This window comes from Barbatula barbatula, assembly GCF_947034865.1.
Source record: "Barbatula barbatula genome assembly, chromosome: 23".
NCBI classification, from domain to species: domain Eukaryota; kingdom Metazoa; phylum Chordata; class Actinopteri; order Cypriniformes; family Nemacheilidae; genus Barbatula; species Barbatula barbatula.
Genome location: NC_136786.1, coordinates 1,845,411 through 1,871,389, shown reverse-complemented (window position 1 = coordinate 1,871,389; position 25,979 = coordinate 1,845,411). Strand labels below are relative to the sequence as shown.

The window sequence follows — 25,979 nt, the reverse complement described above, 5'->3', positions numbered from 1 at the left end:
TATTTTCCTTACCTTAGACTCAAAACTATGTTGCCTGTGGTCTGTTTCTGTCAACTCTGGTGATTCTTTATTACATATATGTATGTTTTGTTAAACGTAACACGCGGTAAACGGTTAGAAAGAAAAGCAGGAAGTAAAGGAAAATGTTCTGGTAATTTTCTGCAAGCATATTATCCATTTCTTTTACCTAATCCGTAACCCCTAAACATGATGCAGAGTAATGTTGTGGTAAATTAACATGATTAGGTTTTAAAAATAGATTTATTAAAAAATGAATAAGATTTTGCATAAGTAGTGATGTTATATCCTCTCATCTTTTATTCTCAAGAATTTAAAGGTAAAAACGAATTAATGCAACCCTTTTCATGCAAGGCAAATCGATGGCAACCATTTTGACAGAGGTTTATTTACACAAAGCATTTTTATTTAGTTTGAAGCTGTACATGATTCTCGTTGTGTTCAAACCACAGAAACCTTCAGCATGTGGCTTGTTCCTCTTAATAAAATATTCTTGTGTTTCTCCAGCATGTCTGTTAACCCTGGCACTTCAGAGAAGTCTGAGCGTGTGGTTTGTGTTTTTTAGAGTCTCCGTTAACCCTGGCGGTTCAAGGGACTCTGAGCATTGAGGGGATTCATGTTCTTGTGATAAACGGAGCTCATCTGGATTTCCGGTCTAGAGCCGGACTCACACCCCTGCATAAAGCAGTCAGAGCGCACAACCAATCTGCACTTATGGTACAAAAACACCAAGAGATGTACAAATGCAATTCAGTGATGTTAAAACAGACATTAATAATGTCAGCTGAAAAAAGGCAAATGTTCTGTTTTCTTTGGTATAGCTTGCACTTATAAGTTAAATAAGTTAAAATAAGACCAGGAACCTGAATGAATATGGTCAACTTCTTAATGCTAAAAAGTTTTATTTTAACACACTTTATCATATTTGTTTGTAAATCTTTCTTTGTAAAGGTGCTGTTGTCTATGGGAGCATCTCCAGATTACAGAGATCGTTGTGGTCTAACGCCGCTATACCACTCTGTGCTGACAGGGGGCGACACCTCATGTTGTGAAACACTGCTGTACTATAGAGCACGACTGGGGGTCAGAGATGAAAACGGTTGGGACGAGTCGCACCAGGTGTGTGTGTGTATCATGTTATTTGATTTCTTAACATCAGATCAAATGTAGGTATTTTATATCTCAAAAATGCAGTTTTACACATATTGTTGGGATTCTTATGTTTCAGTGAAGTTCAGACATGGTTCCTTCTTGTGTTTTGTTTGTTGTTCTGTTTGGCTGTTTAATTTTCATTCTAGATCAGTAGAGTCTCCATGCCTGTCTCTCAGACTTTTATTTCTCACATTCGTTCTCTCCAACTCGGTCTTTTCCACACAGACCTTTACGATTCTCCAGCCTGAAAAAAACTGCCCGCACTTACATGAGATATGTGTGACTGTCAACATTTTAACAAAGTTTTTTTCAGAAAGGCACTCTCTGTTTCTGTTTCTCCTCTATGATCGAACTTTATATGTGCTCTCGTTACAGTAGCGATTACACACCTCAGTCCTGAAGAGGGGGCGATAGTGTTTCCTAGATGTTATGAATGTCAACATTTTAACCCGCTTGCTCAGAAATTCACTTTCAAATGCTGCGTCCACATACCCCCACTTGCGTTCTTCGCACTTGACCACTTGACTTCGTTCATGGTGCATTTCCTGTTTTTGGCCCAAGTGTTCTATGTAATATCTAATTATATAGTCAAATCAGGTCAGATTTATTTTTATAGCGCTTTATTTGTATTGGACCAAAGCAGAAGTATCCAAAAAAGCAAAAAAAGCACAGGTTAGCCAAACACAGAGTTAATAAAGATATAGCCTTAAAAAGTAGTTGTATATATTACACAGGAAAGCTTCAGGAACATCTCACATATGGACGTGTCATCACTTTACCATGTGAGCACGCCAGAGCGCACCTCCGTGAGAGGAAAACTTTCAGCAAAATGACTGCTTACAATATCAGGAAACGCAATTCCGTGCTACATTTCAGTATCCAGGAACACCTGATTCCTTTATAAGTCATAAGGAAGTTGTAATGATCACGTCGAGTCCAGCTGCTTGTAATTTCAGCAAATAATTGCGTGTTTTAGTCCTAGTTTCTTAGTTTCTCCTATTCTCCTCAGCCATTTTGCTGTGTGTTCTACCACTCAGGGGAACGTGTCCTGACGCTCAAGGGGGCGTGTTCCCGGCGTGTTCACGTGGGAAAGTGACGTCAATGCATACCTCTATTGTGTAGCCTTTAAACGAAGGTCGTATAAAAAGGTACACCTGGTCACTTCATGTGTTCTTTGATCGGATAGCTTTAAATTTATAAACTGATTTCAATCACCGAAATTCCGTTGCAGTAGCTATGCTATTAGCTTTATTTATGCTATCATCTGTTCATCTCCACTGGGCTCCATTTAGGGGAAATTTCATAACCTCTATGGTCAAAACGCATGAGTATCATGTCCGTGTTTCTCTAATTGTGAGCGTGATCATCGTGTTTATATATTTAAAACAACAAACTTGAGCTAAGACCCATCTAACTTGCTAAGAGGAGTAAAGCGATAACAAATGTGGCTTCAACAAGATGCATATACACTTGTCCAGTTTTGTCTGGAATACATCCTTGACCACCTCCTGAAGTGGTTTGACCGACAGGATTTAAATCGGTCTCAAAAGGGTTTCGGAAGGCATTTATACCTATTTTCGGGATCGACTAGTTAGATTGTTTGATATTAAATGGAACGATAAAATAACGTTATTAAACGGCTAAATGCAATTGCAAATTTGGGTTTCTGTTCAGAAAGATTAAACTTGATTTCGTTTTTGTTTATGTTCCAGCAAAAATTTCTTTCGTTTCCGTTTTTTGTTCCTTGAACTGGTTTTTATCTGTTTCGCCAGGAATATATTTTTGACCCTATCTAATCTGACCTGATTGTGAATAAGTAACTGAGCCTCTCCAAGTCTATGCGTCTTTAAAGTCCATAATAATACATATTTCAATGCCTATTTTGTTCATGAAACATTGCAGCGTTTATTGTAAATAGTTTGTAAATAGTGTGCCTTCAAAATCCGTAGTTAAAATCGGAAAATGCACTTCCTTCCTGTAATGACTATCCATCTTAAATGACGTATGTTAGACGGCTTGGGCAGGGCATCCGTTAACCCCTCCCCTTCAACTGTCAGTCTGCCGCAAATTCCATTTTAAAATGCAACGGCTGTTTATACATCCAATCAAATTGCAGAGAAAGACGAATGCACACACCCACTATTTTTCTCATTAGAAATTCCATTTCACTCGAAAAAGCGTCAAAATACGGAAGTAAAAACGACCGCAACTTCCGGTTCACAGGGACTTTGAATGAACTCAATCAAGACACCCTGTCCATAGCCCACCCTATGTGTGTCTCTGTCTCTCTCCATAGATCAGACACGAGGAGGCGTTTGGAGAGGTTGAAGTTCACAGGTACCCATCTATCATGTTTCATCTCATTCATTGCCTGCTTGTTTGTCGTTTGCGTTTCTATTTCTATTTCCTCTATTTTCCGCCTTCTCTTCTAAAGCGGTTTATGTGCAAAAATAAAGCAATATATTTCCTTTTCCCCAATCCGCTCACCACATCTCACCTGGCTGCTGTACGACACCCACAGTTCCTCAAGAGCCTGAAGATTATGAAACATCTTCTGAACTCAGTCAGAGAGATTTGATTTTGTGTTTCGTGAACCCAATGAGCAGGAGATATTAAAGATATGTTAAAACCAGTGCAGAGAGCAGAAAACTAGAGCAGGTTGGCCGATGGCGGGTAGAAACAGTAGATAAAAAGAAAGTTTAAAGAAACCAACCATGTTAATGAATTTAACCCGGCAGGACAAAGAAATACTTTTCCGAACACTTTCTTCATGCTTTGCTTGACTTACAGACTGTTTATTTTCTTCACCTTTGTTCTCTTCACTGCAGGCGTGCCAGCACGGTTTTGCCCAGCACTTAGAGCACCTCTTGTTCTATGGAGCAGACACCACATCCCAGGATGCATCAGGGAACACTGCCCTCCACATATGCGCCCTTTACAACAAGGTACTTTCAAGTTTGTGTCATTGGTATAATCTTGGGCAGGTCATTGTTTATCATGTCTATAGTTCTTGTTTAAAGTTTATTCGCAAGATCAAAGATGAGTTTGGCCAGTGACTTGGCAAACATACTGTTACAAAATGTTTCCCAAAATCAAATAATATTGATAAGTGCCGTCTCTGTCCAATCAGGAGAGCTGTATGCGGGTTCTTCTTTACCGAGGAGCCAAAAAGGAGATAAAGAACAAACATGGTCAAACCCCTTTCCAGGTATCTATGGGTTATCTGTTTTAGCCAGAGTGCTGTCTTATTGTATCCAAATTTGGTTGGTTGTTTTGGAATCTATATTACAAAGGCTGTCCTCATATTCTCAAATGAAAGATTACTGTGTTGCAGAAAACCTTACATGGCTGTTGTTGCAGGTTGCTGTGATGTCTGGCAATTTTGAGCTTGGCGAAATCATAAAAAATCACAACGACATGGATATTGGTAAGTTTGTTTCTCTGAAATTATTATTTCCCGTAAGAACCTCAATACAAGTAAAATGTGTTTTTTATAATGACAGAAAACATTTTCTCCTTATCAGTTCCTTTTTTAGAAACCCCTAAATATGCTCCTCACTTCATGGATGGTGTGCCGAATCAAGCCATCCCGGCCGGCCTTCAGCATCCCCACCCGCTGATGCGTGCCAAGAGCGAGAACATCATGACGACAACCTCAGGGGACCCCGTGCCTCAGCCCAACGTTGCTTCCAACGTGCCACCTTCACAGGTACGATTCATATCCCCCCGGCCGACGAGCGAAGATCACCCACCGAACCAATCCTTTCCCTTTCTGTTCCTCTCAGACTCAACGCCGGGCCTCATTCGCTCTGAGGAGTTCCAGTAGTCCACGTGGAGCTCGCACCCGTTCTCCGTCACGCGGGAGAGAGGGAGGAGAGGTTGAGGAGAAGCCGCAGAAACAGCGAGGAAGGCAGGGGTGAGTATCGACGTGTGAATCTTCTCGCCGGGTGCCGTTGGCAGGTATTTTGTGGTGATGGTTTTTGGAAGCAGGTCCTGTTTGTTGGTTCTGTTGTCAGAGATACAGGCTAGCGCTGCCAAGCTATGCACAACATGTTCATAATTTAATGTGCTGTAAACGTTTTGAAGGGCACAGCATAACAGTGTAGATTCACGTGTACATGAATTTACCACTTCACAGGGAAATTTACCCACAAGTGTTTATGCACCACCGCAGTATGTAAAAGGTTTGGGAAAGCGTCCCGTGTTTTAATTCAGCTTACTCTTTTGCTAGATAGTTGTGTGATATGTGACATTTCAATGCATTTGTCTTTTTTATTTCATGATGAAGAAATGCACCCAGCTCACTGTGTAAGGATGCTGTAAATCAAACACAGCTTATGATTATTGCCTTAGTTTTAAAACTACATGCACACGACAGTGTGACGGAAAAACGTCCCCACCTTTAGTTAGTTATTCTTTAACAGTGAGTTGGGTGTACTGCAGACCCCCAAATTATTACTTGTTTTTTTCAAGGTGCCTCCAGGCTTTGTTTAAGTTGTTTGTGTTCTCATTTATAAATTTTTTGTATTTGTATTTAGAATTATTTTACGATCGCAAATTCTTAAGAAATGTGTTTCAACTACCGTAAATACGTAATGGGTGTATTTGTTGTACTGCATTTTAAATATAGTAAAAGTTTATTTGTACTACATAAATGTATTAATTTATAAAGGTATTTACTATTAAAATTATGGGTGTCACCATGGCTACAAACAAGTACATTTAATGTAGCAAGAATCTGATGAAATGACACAGACAGAATAATTTAAAAATGGAAAGGCTTGTAGACACGTGGCTATTAAGAACATTTTTTCTGGGTTGCTCTGGAAGAACATCCTAAATTTGTTAGCTTCCAGTGTTTTATCGGCTTCCAAATTTACATATCTGTTGAACACAAAATAAGACATTCGGACTAGCAATGTATTTTTTCCTACTATTGGAGTAAATGGGGGGCAAAATCTGTCTGGTTATGAGCATTCTTCCAAATATTTGGAACAACTCGAATGTGAGTAACAGAATTCTCCTTTCAGGAGAACTGTCCCTTTAACTGTGTATATACTGTGTATGAATCTTACCACTATCATCGAGCTGATGTATTTGAAATGTTAAAAATGTCAGCACTGATTTGTGTTGCTTATCTTATGTTGTATGTTACAGAAGCTGTGAGTCATCGTTTTGCACGTCGTGATTTGTTTTGAAAGGCTTCTGGCCAAAGCGTCACTGCCACACTGAGTTTATTCTCACTCATAAACCTCTCCAACGGATTCATCTTTATGCTGCGCTTCATTTATCAGAGTCCGTCTTCTTTCACCTGTTTTTTGTTTGTTTGTTTGTTCTGGCGTGGAGGCTTAAACACATAACCCGGCACAGTAAACAGTGAATAAGTCTTTTAATACCAAACTGAGCTATTTCTGCTCGATCTGACCCTGATGATTTGCTTTTTTACATTAGCGATTACCTTTCCTACGACCAATTCCAACACCTTTTTCGATTTTGAACATTTAGTTACATTATTCAGACAAAATTCATGTGTTGTGAAGCTTTTGGGCCTAAGTTCTGAGTTCTTACAATCACATTCTTGAACGAGATCCTTGGACACTTCCCCCAAAAATGAAAACCACGCCAAGATTTGGCATTGGCAGACATAATTTACTCGCCCACACAGTTTTTTTATTCCTTGGCGCAGTTTGTGATAGAGCCTTGGATGGGATGTCGCTTTCTGGCCTACATGTACATCATGACCCTGTGTTCACTACAGAGTGGTCGGAGGTCAGAGGAAGAGGCTGTACAGTGCTGTTCCAGGTCGCGTGTTTGTGGCGACACGTTCTCACTCTGCTCACGGCGAACGCGAGATCAACATCAGCAAAGGAGACAAGGTCAAAGGTCAGAACACCTTTCTAAAGTCACCATGAAAACATTGGTTTCCTTATGCGTGTTTTTTGTCATTTTAAAACAGTCTGAAGTTATCCATATGTCTATAAGTGCTTGTTTTTTTTTCTCAACTCTTGTCCGTAGTTAACAAAGTATTATAAAACATCAGACTTGAATATCTGATGGACGAGGCATGTTTGAAACACACATGCAGAAAAACGCACGCTTGTGACGGCACTTTCTATATTAATGTGCCAAGCTGCTACATTGCTTGGCAACCGTACGCAGCCCACAGTTAGGATAATAAACTAAATTGCTTGGCAGAACTGTTTATTTTGATGAATTTCATAATAAATGTAAGTGTTTGCTAGAGTTTCTTTTATGTTGTTGCTAAGAAAACGTAGCTATCATTTTGCTTTTATAAAACCACAAAAACAGCACGGTGACACAAAAACATACAACTACTGTAATGCTTAATCTTGTGACTTTAAATTCAATGCTATTAATAATAAACATTGGAATATATATCATGTCAATAACAGCACAAACAGTAGGTTTAAAACATAAGTGTTATTTGTAGAGATTCATTTGCCTTTGGTTATTTCTTTTGTCTGTTTTAAAGATATTTTTCCCCCGTTTCACCGACAGGGCTTAAGCCTGTGGCATACTTCCTTTTTTTCATGTGGACGCGAGCGCACAGCCCTGCAAAGTATACAGCTTTCGACTCAAATGCATACACACAATATGAGTGAGCAAGTGTACGTCGGATATACACTCAAAATCAGACTGCATTGTCTGTTAAAGTAGGGAACAAATGTAGGGAATTAGTTGTTTACTTAGAATTCGGACAACACTGCAAAATGGCGGACACCAGATATAGCGCACTATATAGGAGATATGGGGGCGAATTCAGACAGAGCTAAAATGTGCGTACTACTCCGATGACGGAATTTTATGTCACACACACGGCACGCTGTCTCTCGCGTACACGTATAAAGGGAACTATGCTTCAGCCTTTAAGGCTAGTCCAAGACTAAAATGAAAGTTTGAGCTGTCTGTTATCTAAAAATAAATTGCCATGACATCTTAAAAGATGTCATTGTTTTGTTTCAAGGTGCACACCAGTTATGTTTTTATATAAGCTATTTAAATAAAAGTGACTTAAATATCCTAATTTAATTAAGGTTAGCCTTGTCTGCAAAACCAGGCCTGTTTATTCTTGCTGTCAGTTCTCAGTGTGGGTGAAGGAGGATTCTGGGAAGGGACAGTAAAAGGTCGAACCGGCTGGTTTCCGGCTGACTGTGTAGAAGAGGTGTTGCCACAGAATCAAGAACAGCCAACAGGTGATCTACACACACTCATGCACGCACACACACACACACACACTAATATGTTTTACTTTTCTTTCTGCAAAATTAAAAATGTCTCAGACAAATATCTGGATGGTGACTACCTAAACGGACACTTGTTTTGTTTTACATGAACTGAAATATAGTTCCTAAAGAAAAATAACAGGATCTGTCTTTTCAGAAGTGAATAGTGATTTAGCTTCTTTTTGAGGACAGCCCCCAAAGCATTTTCCTGTGGAGGCTGGTTTGCCTACTCATGTAATCTTGTCCATACAGCACACAAATCACATCCGTGTGAGAGTACCGCTCTTCCACACACACACACACACACACACACGCCTACATGTGCTAACAGAAATGTGTGTGTGTGTTTCAGAGAGCCGCAGCGAGAAAGCGAAGAGGAAGCTGTTTCGTCATTACACTGTAGGAACGTACGACGGTCTCGAGGTGCCCAGGTGGGAACACAACAAAGATACATCCACCTGTTCTAATGTGAAACCAGTTTGAATGTTCACACTATAAGACATCATTACAATAATAATAAATAAATCGTTATTTTATAGATGATTAAGTGAAATTAGATACATAAGCTTAGATTCATATCTTAAATATTTATGTTAAAGATACAAAGGAATCTACCGTATAGTGTAGATAAGGTAAGAGGTAAGAGTAAAAATGTTAATCCAGTAAAACTATGATGAGTGGTTTTTGTAAAAGGATGCTTCAAAAGATCAGTGGGTTCTCTCTGCTTCAACCATTTGCAGGTACGTTGCAAAAAGCAGATCTCAATGTCCACTAGACATGTATGCAAATGCTCCAGCCGCTTCAGAAATTATACAACAATGTTTGGATCTGTCACGCTCACGTGGAACATTATCACATGCAGCGTGACCACTTCTGTCTCTCTCCAGCATTTTTCCTTTCTCTCTCTCACACATACACACATACAGTACATCAGCTAAAATCATTGGTTATTACTTTGAATATGTACATCATGTGCATATATCTTTTTGTATAAGTGTGTTTCTGTCCAGTTCATATATAAGGAGTGTTGGTCATCTGTTGCTATGTGTGCTGAGTATGTGCAGTTAACAGCATCCGCTCGTATCCCTCTACCTCTCACCCACTCAACACAATTCTGTGGTGAAGGGAAAGTTCACACAAAAATCAAATCCAGTTATTACCAATCCTTGTGTGTGTTTCAAATCTGTATGGCTCTTTAAAGGGACATTTTTAAACAATTTTCTCACTCACCTCTATTCTGTACGTGTAGTGTAACTGAGCATTATATTAGCAGCGCAAAGCTTGTGGTTTTTTCTCAGTAAGGTGCTTTGGATAAAAACGTTTGCCTATTACATAATTAGAGTTTATTTGCAAAAAGAGACCTTTCAAAAATTATGTTTTGTTATGTTATCATGTTTTTATTCTGTCAGTTTGCTGTTTTGTTTTGAATTATCATTACTTAATCTAAATAACCCAACTGTACAATAGAAAAACAAGATTTTTGAGTCATCTGTTCTTGCAAATGAACTCTTCAAATATAAATTACAGTTTGTACTTTGTTGACCGTATGTATCGAGCTACAAAAACCACTAATCTCCATTCATTCTTCTCTTGCTGAAATGCAAGTTGTTATTGACAGGAGTATGTTGTGAAAATATTGACTCGCTGCAGGTTTGATATCATTGGCTCTTGTGTGTTTTATAACCAAAAGTCATTTCAGATATTGCAAACTCGGAAATATTTGACAATGAAGATTTCAGTTGATAGCAGTATAACTTTGACTTTGCTCTTTAAAATATAACTCTGAGGTTACGTTAAAAAAAATTATTTGCGTTTTTGAAAGTTTCACGGAAACGATCTGCATTTACATGGATCTGGGAAAACGAGTTAAAACGCTTTATTATGCATGCCAGGCCAGTGGATGTTTTAATGTAAAAAAAATGTAATACACTTTATCGGCATGTATGTGCGTTTATAGTTTGTGTATATAAATACTATGTCTCCGCTGGTTGTATATAAAAATATGCATATATAGTTCAGGCATGAAACGTCTTGGTTACGTATGTAACCTCTGACCTATCATCTTCTGACCAGTTTTGAAAAGGCCTATGAAATTGATGAATGAAATTGATTTCAGGGGGGCCGCTGGCTGTTGACTGAAAAGATCAAGCAGTTCAGCACTGACTGTACGCGTTCGAAAGTGAGCACGGCGTCATGGAGACAGAGTCGAGTTCCCTACCGAGAAAAAAGGAGCTCTGCGCAGGGGAGAGCTGGCCCTTTTCCCAGTTGACCCGTAATCCCAACGGTCTAGGTGCTAGAGCACCAGGTCCCTGTGTGTGTGCCTAACCAATCTCACGAGTGAGCCAAGATAGCCAGTCGTCGAGATAGTTGAGCACGCGCAAACCTCTCTACCAGGGAAGTGAGGGCGAGTTCCACAACTTTTGCAAAAGGTATGTGGAGACAGGGACAGACCGAATTGGAGGACCCTGTACTGACATGCCCGCCCCTGGACAATGCAGAGGGAAGACTGGAACATGAGAGTACACGTCCTTCAGGTCAATGGCCACAAATCAATCCTGGTGTCTGATAGAGCAGGCTGATAACCTGCTGGACGTCTCAGCCAAGGGGATGGCTCGATCACTTCCTTCGCCAGTGGGGTGGCCAGCCCCGGTCCGGAGCACGGGAGCATCCCTGCCTCTGCAGAGGATGCCCAAAGCTCGGGCGGAGGTCTGGCAAATTGGATCGACTAGCCGAGACGGATCGTATTCCCGGCCACCGTGATGGTTTGGGAATGCTAACCAAGCACCCAGGGACCTTACAGGGGGGCTGGAGATATGATCTGCTTCATCGGTCCCGCAGGGGTGGTTCAATGGCTAGCAGTGCTGGTCCCACCCGCAGGGGGGGCCAGCTCCGCTAACTCACCTGCCCGGCGATAGCGTGAGAGTGCTGCTTATTTTTTGCCGAACACCGTCATTCGGAGGGTGAGAGCGGCTGAAAAAAGAGGGACCCAGAGAGAGATGTCTCCTTGTGAGAATGCGGGCGCTAGGTCCCCGTAGGGGCCCAGCAGGTGTTGGGATGGGGCAGGGACCGTCCCAATCCGACCGCCCAGCGACGAAATGGCTGGGGTTGGGCCCGGTGGTTTCAATCTCTCTGGGTGGTCCTTCCCACGATGCCTTCTTCCGGGGGGCCACCTGAGGGGGCACCAGAACCAGAATCGACGAGAAGGCCAGGCTGCTGGGGAGCAGACCACTTGTGAGACCTCGACGGCCGAAAGGCGGCCGGGTCACGGCAGGCCAGTCTGCTTCTATACCACGGAGGGCTGCTGTGCGTCGACATAGCCCGTAGCTGCCTCCCCTATCCCGAGCGAAGAGAGGACGACAGAGTCAGCTCGACGGGAACGCGCCGAAGGGGGTGAGACAGAGCACGAGCGGTCCGCGACCTGACCTGCTGACGGGTTAATGCTCACGATAATCCCCATATCACCCTCGTTGCTCGCCGCCGCTGCCGGCAGGGCCATAGCCACTGCGGTCACAGAACGGGAAGTTGACGAGGTGGTGGCTGGAACTTGGCAGAACACAGCCACCGTGACCGCAACGTCTGAATCGCCATCCGCCCGCAATGCGGGCAGGACATATCCACGAAGGCTGCCACAGTGGTCGGACCCCCGAACACCTGCGGCAGCCACCGTGTCCATCCCCGTCCTCAATGAGTGTATTGCACCCATGAGATCAGCGGGCGATGCCACGCTAAGGAAATTAGCTCCTTTAGAAAAACACCTCTGGAACCGCCAAGACGCACAGGGGAATCTCTGTGCACCGCGTCGTAGAATCTGGAAGGAATGAGCACGCCGTCTCCCTTTTATACCCGGACATTCAACCAAAACATCTCACCTAAAATCGGCTTATGCCACCAGGAACGTTTTTTCTCCCGGTTTTTGAAGACAGTCAACCATTCCGTTCTCAACCCTGGAAAACGGCGGCCCTTCTTCTCCATCCACAGCCTAATTGCCATCCATGGCCCTCCCATCAGATAATACAGCTTCTCCATCCCACAAAATCTCTCCCCGGTACAGCCTTGCCACGGTGCTGGCAGCACCATCAAACAGTTCTCCTTTCATTTCACCAGCTACAGCAATACCTCACAATCTGAGAAGTCAAATTATAGCACGACTTTCACTCCTACTACCCAGATACTCTTCCAGCCAGTGCTACATGCCCTCCGTTTTGCCTAACAGTACTAGACTAAATAGTCTCGCATCATATCTGGAGGAAGCAATACAATTAATTAGACGGTGAATGGATAATTCCAGCCTTAAAACCTCTGACTCCACCCAGACCCATTTTTCTGTCATCAGGTTTACTGGACACAAGACGAGCCACACCACAAGACGGTATCTACCTTAGAATAGTTTATTGACAGTCCAGAGGTAAACGAGTAAGTGCTCCAAAAGTAAAACAGGCAAGGAATCCACAGTTTAACAGGTACGTAATCCACAGGTAAACAGGTACGTAATCCACAGGTGAACAGGTACGTAATCACCAGGTGAACAGGTAAGTAATACCCAGGTAATCATGTAAGTAATACCCAGGAAAACAGGTAAGTAATACCCAGGAAAACAGGTAAGTAATACCCAGGTAAGCAGGTAAGTAATACCCAGGTAAGCAGGTACGTAATACCCAGGTAAGCAGGTACGTAATCCACAGGTAAACAGGTAAGAAATACACAGGTTAACAGGTAAGAAATACACAGGTACGCTGGTAAAAGAACTACTGGGTCGGCACTAAACGACCCTAACCCTAACTAGTAGACCTGACAACAAACACAACAAAACACAAAGCATATATATAGTGTCCATGGGGATGAGGTTCAGGTGCGAGTGTGATCATGGGTCTCAGGTGCGGGTGTAATCAAAGATGGTGTCCAGTGCAAGGAGGAGATGGGAAATGAAGTCCATGAAATGTGAGGTCCACTGAAAGGGAGTCCACGTGTTGAAAATGGAGGAAAAGTGGGCAGACAGGACTGTGACATTTTCTATATTTTAGCTGCCTTCACGATCTACGGAATTCCCGTAAATTACAACCTCCTTCCATTAAGGCTGCGATAGCAGGCATCCAGTTTCCTCTTTGCTGCTTGGACACCAATGCACCAAGCCATTCGCCTGCTGTCAGTGTGAAAATGATTGCGAAGACTTCCCCAACAAAGAAAGAAAATGTCCTATTACTCTACATTTTCTGCACAAATTGCTCCACAAGCTCAGAAGGGGAGATTTCGATCCCATTGTTGATAAATTTAACAATGGGCCTCACATATTTTTATCTAGCATTGATTCTGTGTTTTACCCCTTTTTTTCCATGTCTCGATTTCTTCAAACTCAGAGAAACGCAGCTACCCAGGATCTGCGCTTGTGCAAACCATAGGGCAAACCGTTGACCAGCTCCAGGAACTCCTCCAAACTAAAACAGCTATGCCGTCTAGGCAGACTTAATCCAGACTTTTTCACTCCCCACTCATTCAGGATAGGCGCAGCAACTACAGCTACTCCAAGTGTTCCATCTGCTACAATTAAGGAGATGGGTAAGCCTAGGAAATTAACATAAGGCTTAATCACAAATACATTATAGGTCTAAAGACAATTAATCTATGACTTGGGTGGTGCTGGGTAGGCCTATATTTATTATTTGTTTACTTCCTCTCCCTCTTCATGCTCCATTTTGTGTGTTAAATAAATAAAATAATAATTATAAATAACCAGCTTCCTTACACTGCTTTAGATGAAACCACATTGTACAGGCATGTTATTTAGGCAAATTTATAGGCACGTTTTTAAGTCAAGTCAGCTTTTTTTATATTGGCTTTTTACAATTTTCATTATTACAAAGCAGCTGCACAAGAAAACATTAACTTAACAAAACATATAAGGTTATGCAAGTCAAAACATGGGTCAAATATCAGACAGACTATAAATTCCTATATGCAGTGTTAATTAAATAAAACTATAAAATTCTAGCAGGCCCCCCTGTCAGGCAAACCAGTATGCAAACAGTGGCGAGTTAAGTCACTTGGCAAACATAAATAACTGTCACGTTGTTTTAGACAGAACCCAGATGCAGGCAGAACTAAGGGTACAATAAAAAGCTTTACTAAATGAAACACCCACAAGGGGGAAAACATGAACCAAAAAATGTGCAAACAAACACTTCCCACAAGGGTGACAAAACAAGGTCTTTAGGAAAACTAAATAATAAATCCACAAACTTTAAACCAAAGCAAGGGTAATCCAGAACAAGGGTAATCCACATACACGATGAACTCTTAAACATGAAATCTTAGACAAAGACCTGACCCAGGACAGAGGGAAACTGGAGCAATATAAAAGGGAGACACTAACGAGGGCTGATTACATGGGGAGAGTGGTAGCAGGTGACTAGTATGAAACACTAAGGGAAAGCTAACAGGAGGATTAAACGGAGCAGGTGAGGGAAATGAAACACTAAAGGGAAGATTGACCGGGGGTGGTGACAAGACTAAACACCAATGGCATCACTAACGGAGAAACAAGGCCAGGGCTGAGAGACATGACAGGATGACACGTGGTGGCAAGAAACAACAAAAGCCACGTGTCTCCACACATAACACAACAAACCATGGCAATGTCATGACTCAAGGAGCTAGAAAAGGGGCGAGATTATAAAAGCTCCCTTATCCTTCCTCCTCCCCAGCTCCACTTGTAGATATCTGCTACAGGGTTCTACATCCTTGCTGCGTCCTTCTTTTGTTATTTATATATGTATTTGTAACCTGATTCAATAAGAGGAAGGAAGGAGGCAGGAACCTGCGAACGTAAAACACATTTTTTAATAAAATAAAAAACCTCACGGTCGACTGCCGGCCATACAAACACACTAAACCAAAACATAAAGTCCAGGCCTGGTCCTCTCTTGTCATACACTGCTGTTGCTCGTCCTTTTATGCTCCCGAAGCTCCTTCGTGAGAGATGGGAGACGGTGCACGAACAGCTGACGCTCGCACAGCTGACTTCCACCTTTCCCTCACGGCTCTCGCCCGCCCTGCTCGCCACAGTACTATCTCACCACCAGCAGCAGCGTAGCAGATGTCGTTCTCCAAAATCAAGCTTACATACATTTCATGTCCATACTAATAAATGCCGATTGAAATCATCACACCGAGAGTTGTCGTGACTGAACTACTTTTAGCTGGAGAAATTATATTAAGTATGTCACGCAGCACAACCAAGTAGAATGGAGGCCGCCAGTATTGTTTGGGGAAAAACGATGACGTCATGCGCATGCCTATTAAGCGTTCAGCATGCCCACTGACTGAACGCTTAATATGCATGCGTATGACGTCATCGTTTTCGGAAAACGCCACCTTGAGAGTTAACATGGAAACGATAATGCCGAAAGCTTGCACTTTGTCCCCCAAAAATCAGTTGTCGTGTAAATGAACTGACAAAACACATAAAAGGTTTTATGTAAACTGCCTCTGAGAGCTCATGAGTCACTTAAATTCCACTTCTTGTGGTTTTTTTTTGTTCCTTTTATATGCAGTGACAGTAGATGGTGGCTGTAACAAAGATCCATAAAGGGGAAGGAAGGAGGCGGAAACCAGCGAACATTCAACAAACTTTAATCAAAATAAACAAACAATGAAAAAAAAATAAACGGAAGTAAAGGACACAAAACATAAACACAAACTTAACACATGTCTGGGCCCGGCCCTCTCTCGTCAACAGTCCTGCCGCTCATCCTCTTAAGCTCCCGATCTTCTCCCCGACAAGCCCATGCTCGATCCTCAGCCCAGCCGAGAGGCTCTTCCTCACGGTGCAATGCGGTGATGCTGGACGTCGGGGGGACAGCTCGATCCTCCTCCGCCTCCTGGCGGTTGGTGATGGCTCTCGGCTTGAGGGTAGCCAGCAGCGAGTCCCCCGTTTCCTGTCCTCACCCTAATGGATATTGGAGGCAGGATTCCGGCCCACCGTCAACGGCGACAACCCCTTCGCTCCCGCCTTAATGGCCGCCATTCCACCTCAGCCAAGGAGCACGGCAACGGTCTCTCCATCACAGCCGATTCATCTCGATCCAGCACCACCGCCTCGGGCATCCGCCGGCGGATGTCCCTGGTTCGCACTGCCCAAACTTCTTGGTAGAAAGGAGCATGTCCCGCCTGTCTCCCGGGTTTCGTCACCACTGTAACAAAGATCTATAAAGGGGAAGTTAGTAGGACGGAACCAGAGAACATTCAACAAACTTTAATCAAAATAATCAAACAATAACACGGAAGTAAAGGACCGGCAGCCACCTCATGGTAGACTGCCGGCCACAAAACATTAACACAAACTTAACATATGTCCGGGCCTGGTCCTCTCTTGTCAACAGTCCTGCTGCTCGTCCTCTTAAGCTCCCGATCTTCTCCGTGAGGTATGCGGGACCGGTGTGCGCACAGCTCATTCTAACTATCACTCAAGTCACCGACCCCGCCTCATGGCTCTCGTCCCGCCTTCCTCACCACAGCGGCCATGGGTTATAAAGCTTTGAAAAAGGAAATAAAAGCACCACGAATGCATCACACTTATGTCATAGCGGTTGTAATGCATACATATTTTAATATATGCAAATGAGATTTGACTGGGAAACATCATTGTTGAAAATTGACTTGAATCTCCTATTGATTTTTTTAAGCGTGACGGATGTGGTCAACACGAACTGTCGTTGTGTGTGAATGTTTCACTTGTGTTCTCTATGAGAAAGGGCATCCTACAGGTTTCATGATATTCATTTATGGCTGACTGTCCCTTTAAAACACGTCACTCTCTCCCACACACTTTCCTTTCTTTCTCTGTTTTGCTTTGCCCGCCTCTTTATTCACACCCCTCCTTGTTCTCTCTCTGAATGTCGCAGTGAGTGAATGTAAGCGCGCTTTTAAACCCATCCTCTCTCTCTCTCCCCTCCTCCCTCGTCCAATTCTGTCTTAAGCATGAAGGCTTTTGATACGCCAGGTCTCTCTCTCTCTCCTCCTCTCCTCCTCTGGCTGCGCGCGTACCGAGAGACGAGGGGCTGGAGAGGAGGAGGTGCGCTCCGAGAAGGGGGGGCACATGGCAATGGGGGGATATGGAGAGAAAGATCTGTCTCTCCCTCTCTCCCTGTCATCCTCATGGCCCTCGCTTGGTCCCCAGAATCGCAGCGTCTGGTTCATTTACAGGTACCGGCTCGTCCGTTCTTTTATTGCGGAGAGAGAGAGAGGGAGGGCGAGAGAGGCAGATGGATGCTCTGAAGAGGTAGAAGATAGACCGTTGAGCAGAATCGATGTTTTGATGTTTTTGGGTATATATCATTGTGTGTGAATGCAGACTGTCGAGGTGTCGTTTATCTTAAATCAAACCTCTGTATGTGTGTGTATGTGTGTGTGTGCATTTTAACGTAAATGCGGTCAATCTCCTCTAATATAGTGGATTTGCTTTTAGACACGTTTTTTTCTGGCGTGGGCTAATGTTGCAGATGAGTGCGTGTGTTTGTGTTTCATGTTCATGTGTTTTTGAATCGTTGAAAATGTGTGTGAGTCATTATGGGTGTGTGTGGAGATTCCAGTAAAACATCATAGATAGTTGAGTTGCGCTCACTTGCATTTCGTCATGTATGCATCTTTTCTGCTGTCGCTCCTACACAGATCCAACATGATGTTGCCTTTCAGAACTGTTCATGTTAAATGATGTCAGGCATGCCAGCAAAAAATCTGCTTATGGCGTTTGATTGAAATTTAAGATGGATCAACTTTAACAGAACATAAAATTTGATTCTGGATTTTTTCAAAAATAAGTTTTACATGGAAAATTCTAATAATTACAGAAATGATGTTCATTACATCCTCCAACCCAAGACCTCAGCATAGCTCTCTATAGGAGCGTTTACTAAATTTGCGCTCTCATCTACAGATTCAATCTCACAGATAAACACTGATAAAAATGTATAACTCTGATGTCCGTTATGTCAAGTGCCAGCTCAAATGCATAAATGCAAAAGCAATTTTTGAGAATTGAACACTGGGATCAAGTTCAAACATAATGTATTTACGAATCTGCATTTGACCGGTGGCGATGACGACACGCACGTTAGGGGCTCTTGACTTGAAAATATGTGTGTGGCTATAGATCATAATAAACTGCATGTGGGGATGTTTTTTGGATGTGGACAAACTGGTGAATTAACCGAAACTGGTTCAAGCTCTTGTTTTATGTCCCTGTTTTTCTTTCATGATATTTTCGAATTGCTGAAGTTTTGTAATTCTACTGAAATTGTATGGTTCTCTTGAGTGATCTCATGAGAATTGAGCTATTTAACAAAGTGGCGATTACGTATGAATTCACACAATGTGATTTAACAAAAATGTGTATTATTAGAAAAAAGGAACAAATAAGATTGTATAAATTTATATGAATTAGCCGCCACAATAAAAAGTTAACAATTGCCACGACCATTAGTCTGTGATGTCATTTTTGCTTTTTGGATTTTCAAACCAAGTTAAAATAAACGAGGTGTGAGTCAAGATTTTACATCTCATAAATTATATCAAAATGCGATGGCATCACTTCACAGCACCTGCCCAGAGTGTTAAATCAGCATCTCTATCTTTCTCTCTCTCTCTCTCTCTCTCTCTCTCTCTCTCTCTCTCTCTCTCTCGCAGTGATTACATCATCAAGGAGAAGACTGTACTTCTGCAGAAAAAAGACAATGAAGGCTTTGGTTTTGTTCTCAGAGGAGCCAAAGGTGAGTTACATTCACAAACCGCCGGATTACACATCACAGCATCTTACCGAGCACATCACACCTGTGATCTCTGCAGCCCAGACTCCAGTGGAGGAGTTCAGCCCGACTCCAGCGTTTCCTGCCCTGCAGTACCTGGAGTCTGTGGATGAAGGGGGAGTCGCGTGGAGGTCCGGTCTGCGGATGGGGGACTTTCTGATAGAGGTTAGCAGCGTTGATTCCTGTGTTTGCGCTCAATCTTTTAATGATTTTCACGGAATGAAAGAGTGTTAAAGAGGTTGAGTTAAAGCCAAAACTGGCTCAGTTATACAGACTCCATCTGTGAGGTGTGAAGCCCTGCACTGAACAATCTTAACACATTCTCTTGAGATGTTAAAACTTACTGTGTTGCTTCTGGGACCTGACTTCATTTGAATTTGGAAAAGATGATGATGTGAAAGATCTTATATCTTGTATTTTCTGTGTGCATCGTCGTTATACGTTAAAGATTTATTGTTGACAGCCTGTCTCCCGCGGATTAGCAATGGGGAAAAATGATGCTTATTTTTATACCTGGCGAATGTTTCATCGGAAGTGCATAAATTCCGGTTTGTGTTTGGCTAGTGTCTAATAATATAACTATTTAGATTGTATTTAATTTATGTTAATATTAATTTGTATAATAATTGTATTAAATAAACAATTTGTTAAATTTTGTTATGTGTTCATTTGATTAAAATAAATAATTTGTTGAATAATTCCTGTAGTTCGGTCGCATTTAAAGAAACTCTATTGTACATTGACATCTAGTGGTTGAGCTTGGTATCGAAGTCTAAAGTCAAAATATCGTAGAGACAAGTTTAGCCAAGTAACGGTTCCTCTCGTTTGTGAATGTGTACCAGAAGTTGAGATGGGGGTCACACAATCTCATGTGTGCATGTGCAGTAACGTTTGTTTACGTTGATAAGATGAAACTATCAATACTAGTTGACATCACTTTTAATATAATATTAAATATCATTTTATTGAAATATTGCAGTTAGAAATGTTAGTTTACAATTTGTTATGGCAAATAATTTTGTCTTTCTTTGTTTTTTTTATTTTTTTAATATTATACTTTGTATTCTTTTATACATAAAGCCATTTATTTCTGATGCACAAAACTATTTAAAGCACAATTATTTTTACAACAATACAAAAGCGCTATAGAATAAGTTCATTATTTATATTAAACAATATAATAATTAATTGAACCACTTTGAATAAATAATTAAATATTTGTCCATGATGAAAATGAAGACCCCAGCATGGTACGGAAGAGTGGATGCATATAGTCCAATAACAAACCACAGTGCTGTAAATATGTCTATGTGCATCTATTTGAATCCATACAGTATCTATATAACTTATGTATTTTCAGATTCGTTGTATGAGAATGTTGTGTATTTTTACAGGTGAATGGAATGAATGTAGTTAAGGTGGGACACAGGCAGGTGGTGAACATGATCCGTCAAGGCGGGAACAGCCTGATGGTGAAGGTCGTCATGGTGGCGCGGAATCCAGAGATGGAGGAAATGCCTAAAAAGAAAGGTCAGAGGATTTGCCAGATAGAACCATACTGTACAGTACTGTATCGTACTGTATGCAGTTATACATTTGTAACTGTTATTTGACTGCTAGTGCAGGGACCGACTGTACATACTACATTACTGTAGCTTTAAATGTTTGGGCCATTTAACTGGATGTGTTGAATCTCATTTAGCTAGTTACAAACAGTTTAAAAAAGACTAAATGATTGATAACCTACAGCATCCCTTGTAGCAACACTGAGAACGTTTTGCATACTTGCATTGTAATGTATGTACTATGTACAGCATACATGTATGTTAGTTAAAATGTATATTTTTAATATATTTGATCTATCTGTAGTTTCTCAGCAAAGCAAGCGACTGACTCCTCCAGCTATCGCGCTTCGCTCCAAATCCATGACTTCAGAACTGGAGGAGATGGGTATAAAACACACACACACACACACACACGTGGATGTCATATGTATGATTTTATCTTTCATTGTTCTGTTTGACTGATATTTGTTTGTTTGCGTTTCGCTCTGCTTTGCCCGCAGTGGATAAAGGTTCGTTCTTTACTTTTGCTTGTTACAGAGGCGACAGTAGTAAATAAATGTGGGTAACACTTCAGTATAGGGGGCAATTCTCACTTATTTATTGGCATATTGGCTGTTTGTTAGTACTTTTATTAGTAGTCCAGTTATTCTGCATAACCATTCTCAACATCCCTCTTCCTACCCAATATCTACACCTAACTACTACCTTACTAACTATTAATAAGCAACAAATTAAGAGTCTATTGGGGGAAAAGTCATAGTTAATGGTTTGTTAATAGCGAGAATTGCCCCTATGCTGAAGTGTGACCAAAATTATTTCAATAATGCTTAATACTTCAATCTAGCTTAAAGTAATTTAAATAAATCCTCATATAATGTCCCAAAACCTTTGTACGTATGTTTACATGTATTTCTTTTCTTTTGGTGGGAAATCTCTCCTGAACATGTTTTTCAGAACATGTATTCATCAGCATTTTTTGAGAGGTTCATATGTTCTTTTAGTTGGATAAAACGTTCCTATGTTATTAACTTCATCTGTCACTTTAACAGACTCAGTATGTACATCAGTAAAGGACATGTGCTGTTAGCTGATAGTGATAGCACAAGTAATGGTGGTAATGAGAATCATAACTAAGGCTGTAAACAATTCTATCATGTTTTTGGCTCATCTGTCAGTTTCAGATGAGTTTGTTCTCATGGCAACTAGTAATAGATTGCATATCTCCTAACTTTAGTAAAGCACTGGTAAATTATACTGATTGGTAGCACTATTAAATGAATTAATTTGTAATTAAGTAATGATGCTGAAACAAAATTAAAAAAGAAAAATAGCACGTGTCTACAAAAATTAGCACTTCTTTACTCTAATAAACCTTCTTGTTCTAGCAGCTTCACAATGGACGAAGAAACCAGGTGACCTGATTTACCCCCTTTTTAAATGTGTGTGTGTATGCGTGCGTATACAGGTGTGTTTCTGTTTTTTTGACTGCTTATAGTCAGTGAAACACATGAAAACCATATGACAGCAGACATCTGAAAGTATCTACAACAGTGCCCTACCCACTGAGCCAAAGGAAAGCTTTTTGACTTAAAAATATTCTAGTGTTCAGCCGTATATTTGTCATAAAACATGAACGCTTGTTTTGTCTTAGTTTGAATAATTAATTAAATTGTTAATAATGAATTAATGAGTAATATTGAACTAGCCTCCTTTGAGAAACACTGATTTACAAAGTTTCTCTTAAACAGGAGATTAGAGCCAGGAATCTTTCCATATGGTCCAAGTGTCAGGTGTGTTTGTACTGTAGATATTGTATTTGTTCAAGTTCTTAGTGTACTTTTTTCCTTGTGTCAGATCACACAGAGAGCTCTCAAGCACCAGAGAAGAAGAGGAGTGTCTATCAAATGGCTCTTAGTAAGAAACCGTTTTTTCCATGTGTATTATGATATTAACCTCTCTGGCAGCATGTCTCTATACCTGCATTATCGTGAATATTATTATACTTGTTGTGGCTTTACATCAAGAGTATTTGTTGCCCTTTCAATCCAGAACAAATACAAAATTTGCAGGATCTTTTTGAGAATGTGTACTCTGATGTTGTTTTAACTGATGTTGGAGACAAGCATGAAATCTTGGATTTTTTTTATCTTGATTTATTTATTGTTTTACCTTACATTCTTTAAGATTTATGTAAACAGTTGGATGCACATAGTGTGGTTAAAATATTGTTTTTAGGCATATTTGCATGTGATTTGGATAATTTTTTTTCGTGGGACCTCACAGTTTTAGGGCCCAATTGGAAGAAAGTGGTATTTTATGCCGTTTTAATTACAAATGAGTTCAGTTAATTTATTTATAGCACACTTGTTATACAGCCACACGACTGACCAAAGCGCTGTACATTTCAGATCTCATACTACAAAAACAGTAATAAAAGCAAATACAATAAAGAACCAGAAAAAGAAACATCCTTTATGGTAGGCCAGATCGAATAAATGCGTCTTTTTAGACCAGATTTAAAAATGAGAAGACACTGACCTCTAGTGGCAGATTATTCCACAGCATAGGGCCAGCTACAGGAAAACCTCGGTCTCTGCATTTAAGTCTGGACTGGGGAACCATAAGGAGATTCAGGTTGCTGGAACGCAAGTTTCTAATGGGGGTGTAGGAATGCAGAAGCTCTGACAAATAACTGGGGGCTTCATTATGCAGGGACTCATAGACCAATAAAAGGATTTTAAAAACAATTCGGTGTTGGAGAGGCAGCCAGTGAAGGGCCTTCATAATGGGGGTGATGTGGTCATATTTTCGGCTTTTTGTAATGAACATCGCAGCAGCATTTTGAACCAGTTGTGACTGAGCAATAGCAAAATACAGTGAGTTGCAGTAGTCTAAGCATGTAGTGATAAACGCATGAACAACCGCGTCTAACATAGAAGCGTTTAAGAAGTGTTTAGACAGCAAACGGAGTTGGTAGAAGCTTGAGCCAATTACACTGGAGATATGCTTGTCGAGTGTCAGCGACTCATTGAAGTGGACACCCAAATTACGCACACGAGAGGATCTAAAAGTTGATATGCAGCCCAAATCAGGACTGGTGGCCTGAGAGTGAGCAGACAGACCTAAAAGAATCAACTCCGTTTAATCTTCATTAACGTAAAAATATGTTTGAGCTAGCCAGATTTTAAACCTCCTCTATACAGTTTAAAAGGGCATTCAGAGCTGAAGGGTCATTGCTCTTAATGGGTAAATAGATCTGAGTATCATCAGCATAAAAATGAAAGGACACCCCATGCCGTCTAAGGATGGAGCCAAGAGGAAACATGTACCGGGAGAAGAGGGAGGTAACCAATATTGAGCCTTGAGGCAGGCCACATATGAGTGGGCCAGTGGAGGATGAGAAATGACCTAATCTAACAGAGAAATGTCTGTCGGATAAAAACGACTGAAACCACTTAAGGACTGTCCCTTTGAGGCCCACATCAGACTCTAAACGGGATATTAAAATAGAGTGGTCCACGGTTTCGAATGCTGCTGAAAGATCTAAAAGAACCAGGACAACAGAATCACCAGAATCTGTAGCTAAGAGAATATCATTTAACACTCTATGAAGACCTGTTTCCGTACTATGGGCAGGCTAAAGCCAGACTGAAACCTTTTCTGTAATGCATTTATGTTTAAGGAAGGACTGCAGTTGCTCGAGCACAGTTTTTTCCAACACTTTTGAAATAAAAGGCAAGACAGAAATGGGACGAATGGTTCAATTTAGAAGGGTCCAGTAATTCTAATCTAAGCTGTGGCCTAGTGGTTAGCATGTGTGCTCTTGAGTGCGAGACATGTTTGCACCCTTTTCCTCCTCTGTGCTATCTTCAGTCTGCTGTTTTCTATAAATAAAAATGAAATGGTTGCAAGAAATTAAGCTGTCATGATTTACAGTTTAGTTTTGTTTTTTTCTCCCACGCTTTTGTTCTCCAGATAAACTGGACGAGATTCTGGCTGCTGCTCAGCAGACAATTAGCACATCTGACTCTCAGGGTCACAGAGGTCACGGGGGCAAGAAGGAACGAAACAAGGGCTTTAATGCTAATGAGGTAACATCTCTGTTTCATTATCTCTCTTCTGGTTAACAAAGTGATACAGCGGTGTTAACAAAAGGTGCTTCACAAGTAGCTGACTAGCCACATTGGAGTTTAAGAGATGATCATACCTTTGAGATTTTAGCACCACTATAGTTATTATTCGCAAGGTTTATCATTGTTTTATATGACTCGATTTTTTTCCGTTTATATATACAGTATATATGCAGCACTATATTATATTGATTGCTGTTTTTTATACATATATTTTATTGTTATGATGTTAATAATTGTAATGTATTATATTCAATATTTTAGTTGATGATATTTTTAAGCTGTATTTTTCTGGCACAAAAAAATATTTCATAATGTCACAAATATACTGCACACTAAAAACAGCTCCAAAGAAAAAGATAATAAACAGCAGTTATTTAACGGTGCACATTGCGAAAAATAAATGTTTGAATGCGGTGAACGTGGAAATAGTGTTATTATGGCAATTTAAGTTATAATAGTGGAAAGATTTTGTGTAATTTTGGAAAATGTACCGAACATTTAAACAGTATTATATATTTCAAACGTTTAACTTTTTTACAGCAAACATTTGAACAATCAGGTGTTGGCATGATGTCATCAGGGTCTGGGTATGGTTATAACCAAGCCCAGTTTTCATCAGGCCATTCAACTCAGCGTGCTGTGATGATGCGTCAGAAATCTATGGGTCAGTTTAGATGCAAGTATTGAAGTAATCCTTTGAATGAAGTCTCGTGCTAATGGGAGGTTGCTTTGAAATAATTATACTCTTTGTCTTGTGTACTCTTCTGTCCAAAGGAGTGACCGAGGAGGAGAGGGTACATCTTCATCCTCCATCTATGAAGTTGTCCCGCAGTCTTTCTGTGCCTGGACCGGAGGACATCCCCCCTCCGCCCGACACCTCAGCGCCTGAGCCACCGCTTTCCGCTGGTGGCCACACAGACCGGAGATCTGCCCCAACACATTTCTTTGCTGTCCCTCCACTTCCTCCATCACACCACCTGCCTCACAGCCAGACACAGCACCGGGTTCCACCCAACCGGAGGGTAAGAACTTTGATATCTACGTATATCCAACATTTCTTTTTTCTCGTTC

General features: G+C 41.1%; 1 protein-coding gene across 1 annotated transcript in view; it reads left to right on the top strand.

Annotated features, from left to right (window-relative positions):
• Positions 1 to 25,979, top strand: part of LOC306912086 (SH3 and multiple ankyrin repeat domains protein 1) — a gene marked incomplete at both ends in the record, with an annotated part of 41,366 nt that overhangs the window by 9,387 nt on the left and 6,000 nt on the right. Inside the window, 19 exons of the mRNA XM_079487955.1 lie at positions 584 to 735; positions 970 to 1,137; positions 3,999 to 4,115; positions 4,301 to 4,378; positions 4,531 to 4,597; positions 4,695 to 4,879; positions 4,956 to 5,086; positions 6,929 to 7,053; positions 8,271 to 8,384; positions 8,767 to 8,845; positions 19,092 to 19,174; positions 19,251 to 19,375; positions 20,605 to 20,740; positions 21,080 to 21,160; positions 22,161 to 22,187; positions 22,630 to 22,689; positions 24,751 to 24,866; positions 25,449 to 25,572; positions 25,683 to 25,930. Coding sequence (XP_079344081.1) covers positions 584 to 735; positions 970 to 1,137; positions 3,999 to 4,115; positions 4,301 to 4,378; positions 4,531 to 4,597; positions 4,695 to 4,879; positions 4,956 to 5,086; positions 6,929 to 7,053; positions 8,271 to 8,384; positions 8,767 to 8,845; positions 19,092 to 19,174; positions 19,251 to 19,375; positions 20,605 to 20,740; positions 21,080 to 21,160; positions 22,161 to 22,187; positions 22,630 to 22,689; positions 24,751 to 24,866; positions 25,449 to 25,572; positions 25,683 to 25,930 — 2,216 coding nt within the window. The remainder of the gene's footprint in view (positions 1 to 583; positions 736 to 969; positions 1,138 to 3,998; positions 4,116 to 4,300; positions 4,379 to 4,530; positions 4,598 to 4,694; positions 4,880 to 4,955; positions 5,087 to 6,928; positions 7,054 to 8,270; positions 8,385 to 8,766; positions 8,846 to 19,091; positions 19,175 to 19,250; positions 19,376 to 20,604; positions 20,741 to 21,079; positions 21,161 to 22,160; positions 22,188 to 22,629; positions 22,690 to 24,750; positions 24,867 to 25,448; positions 25,573 to 25,682; positions 25,931 to 25,979) is intronic.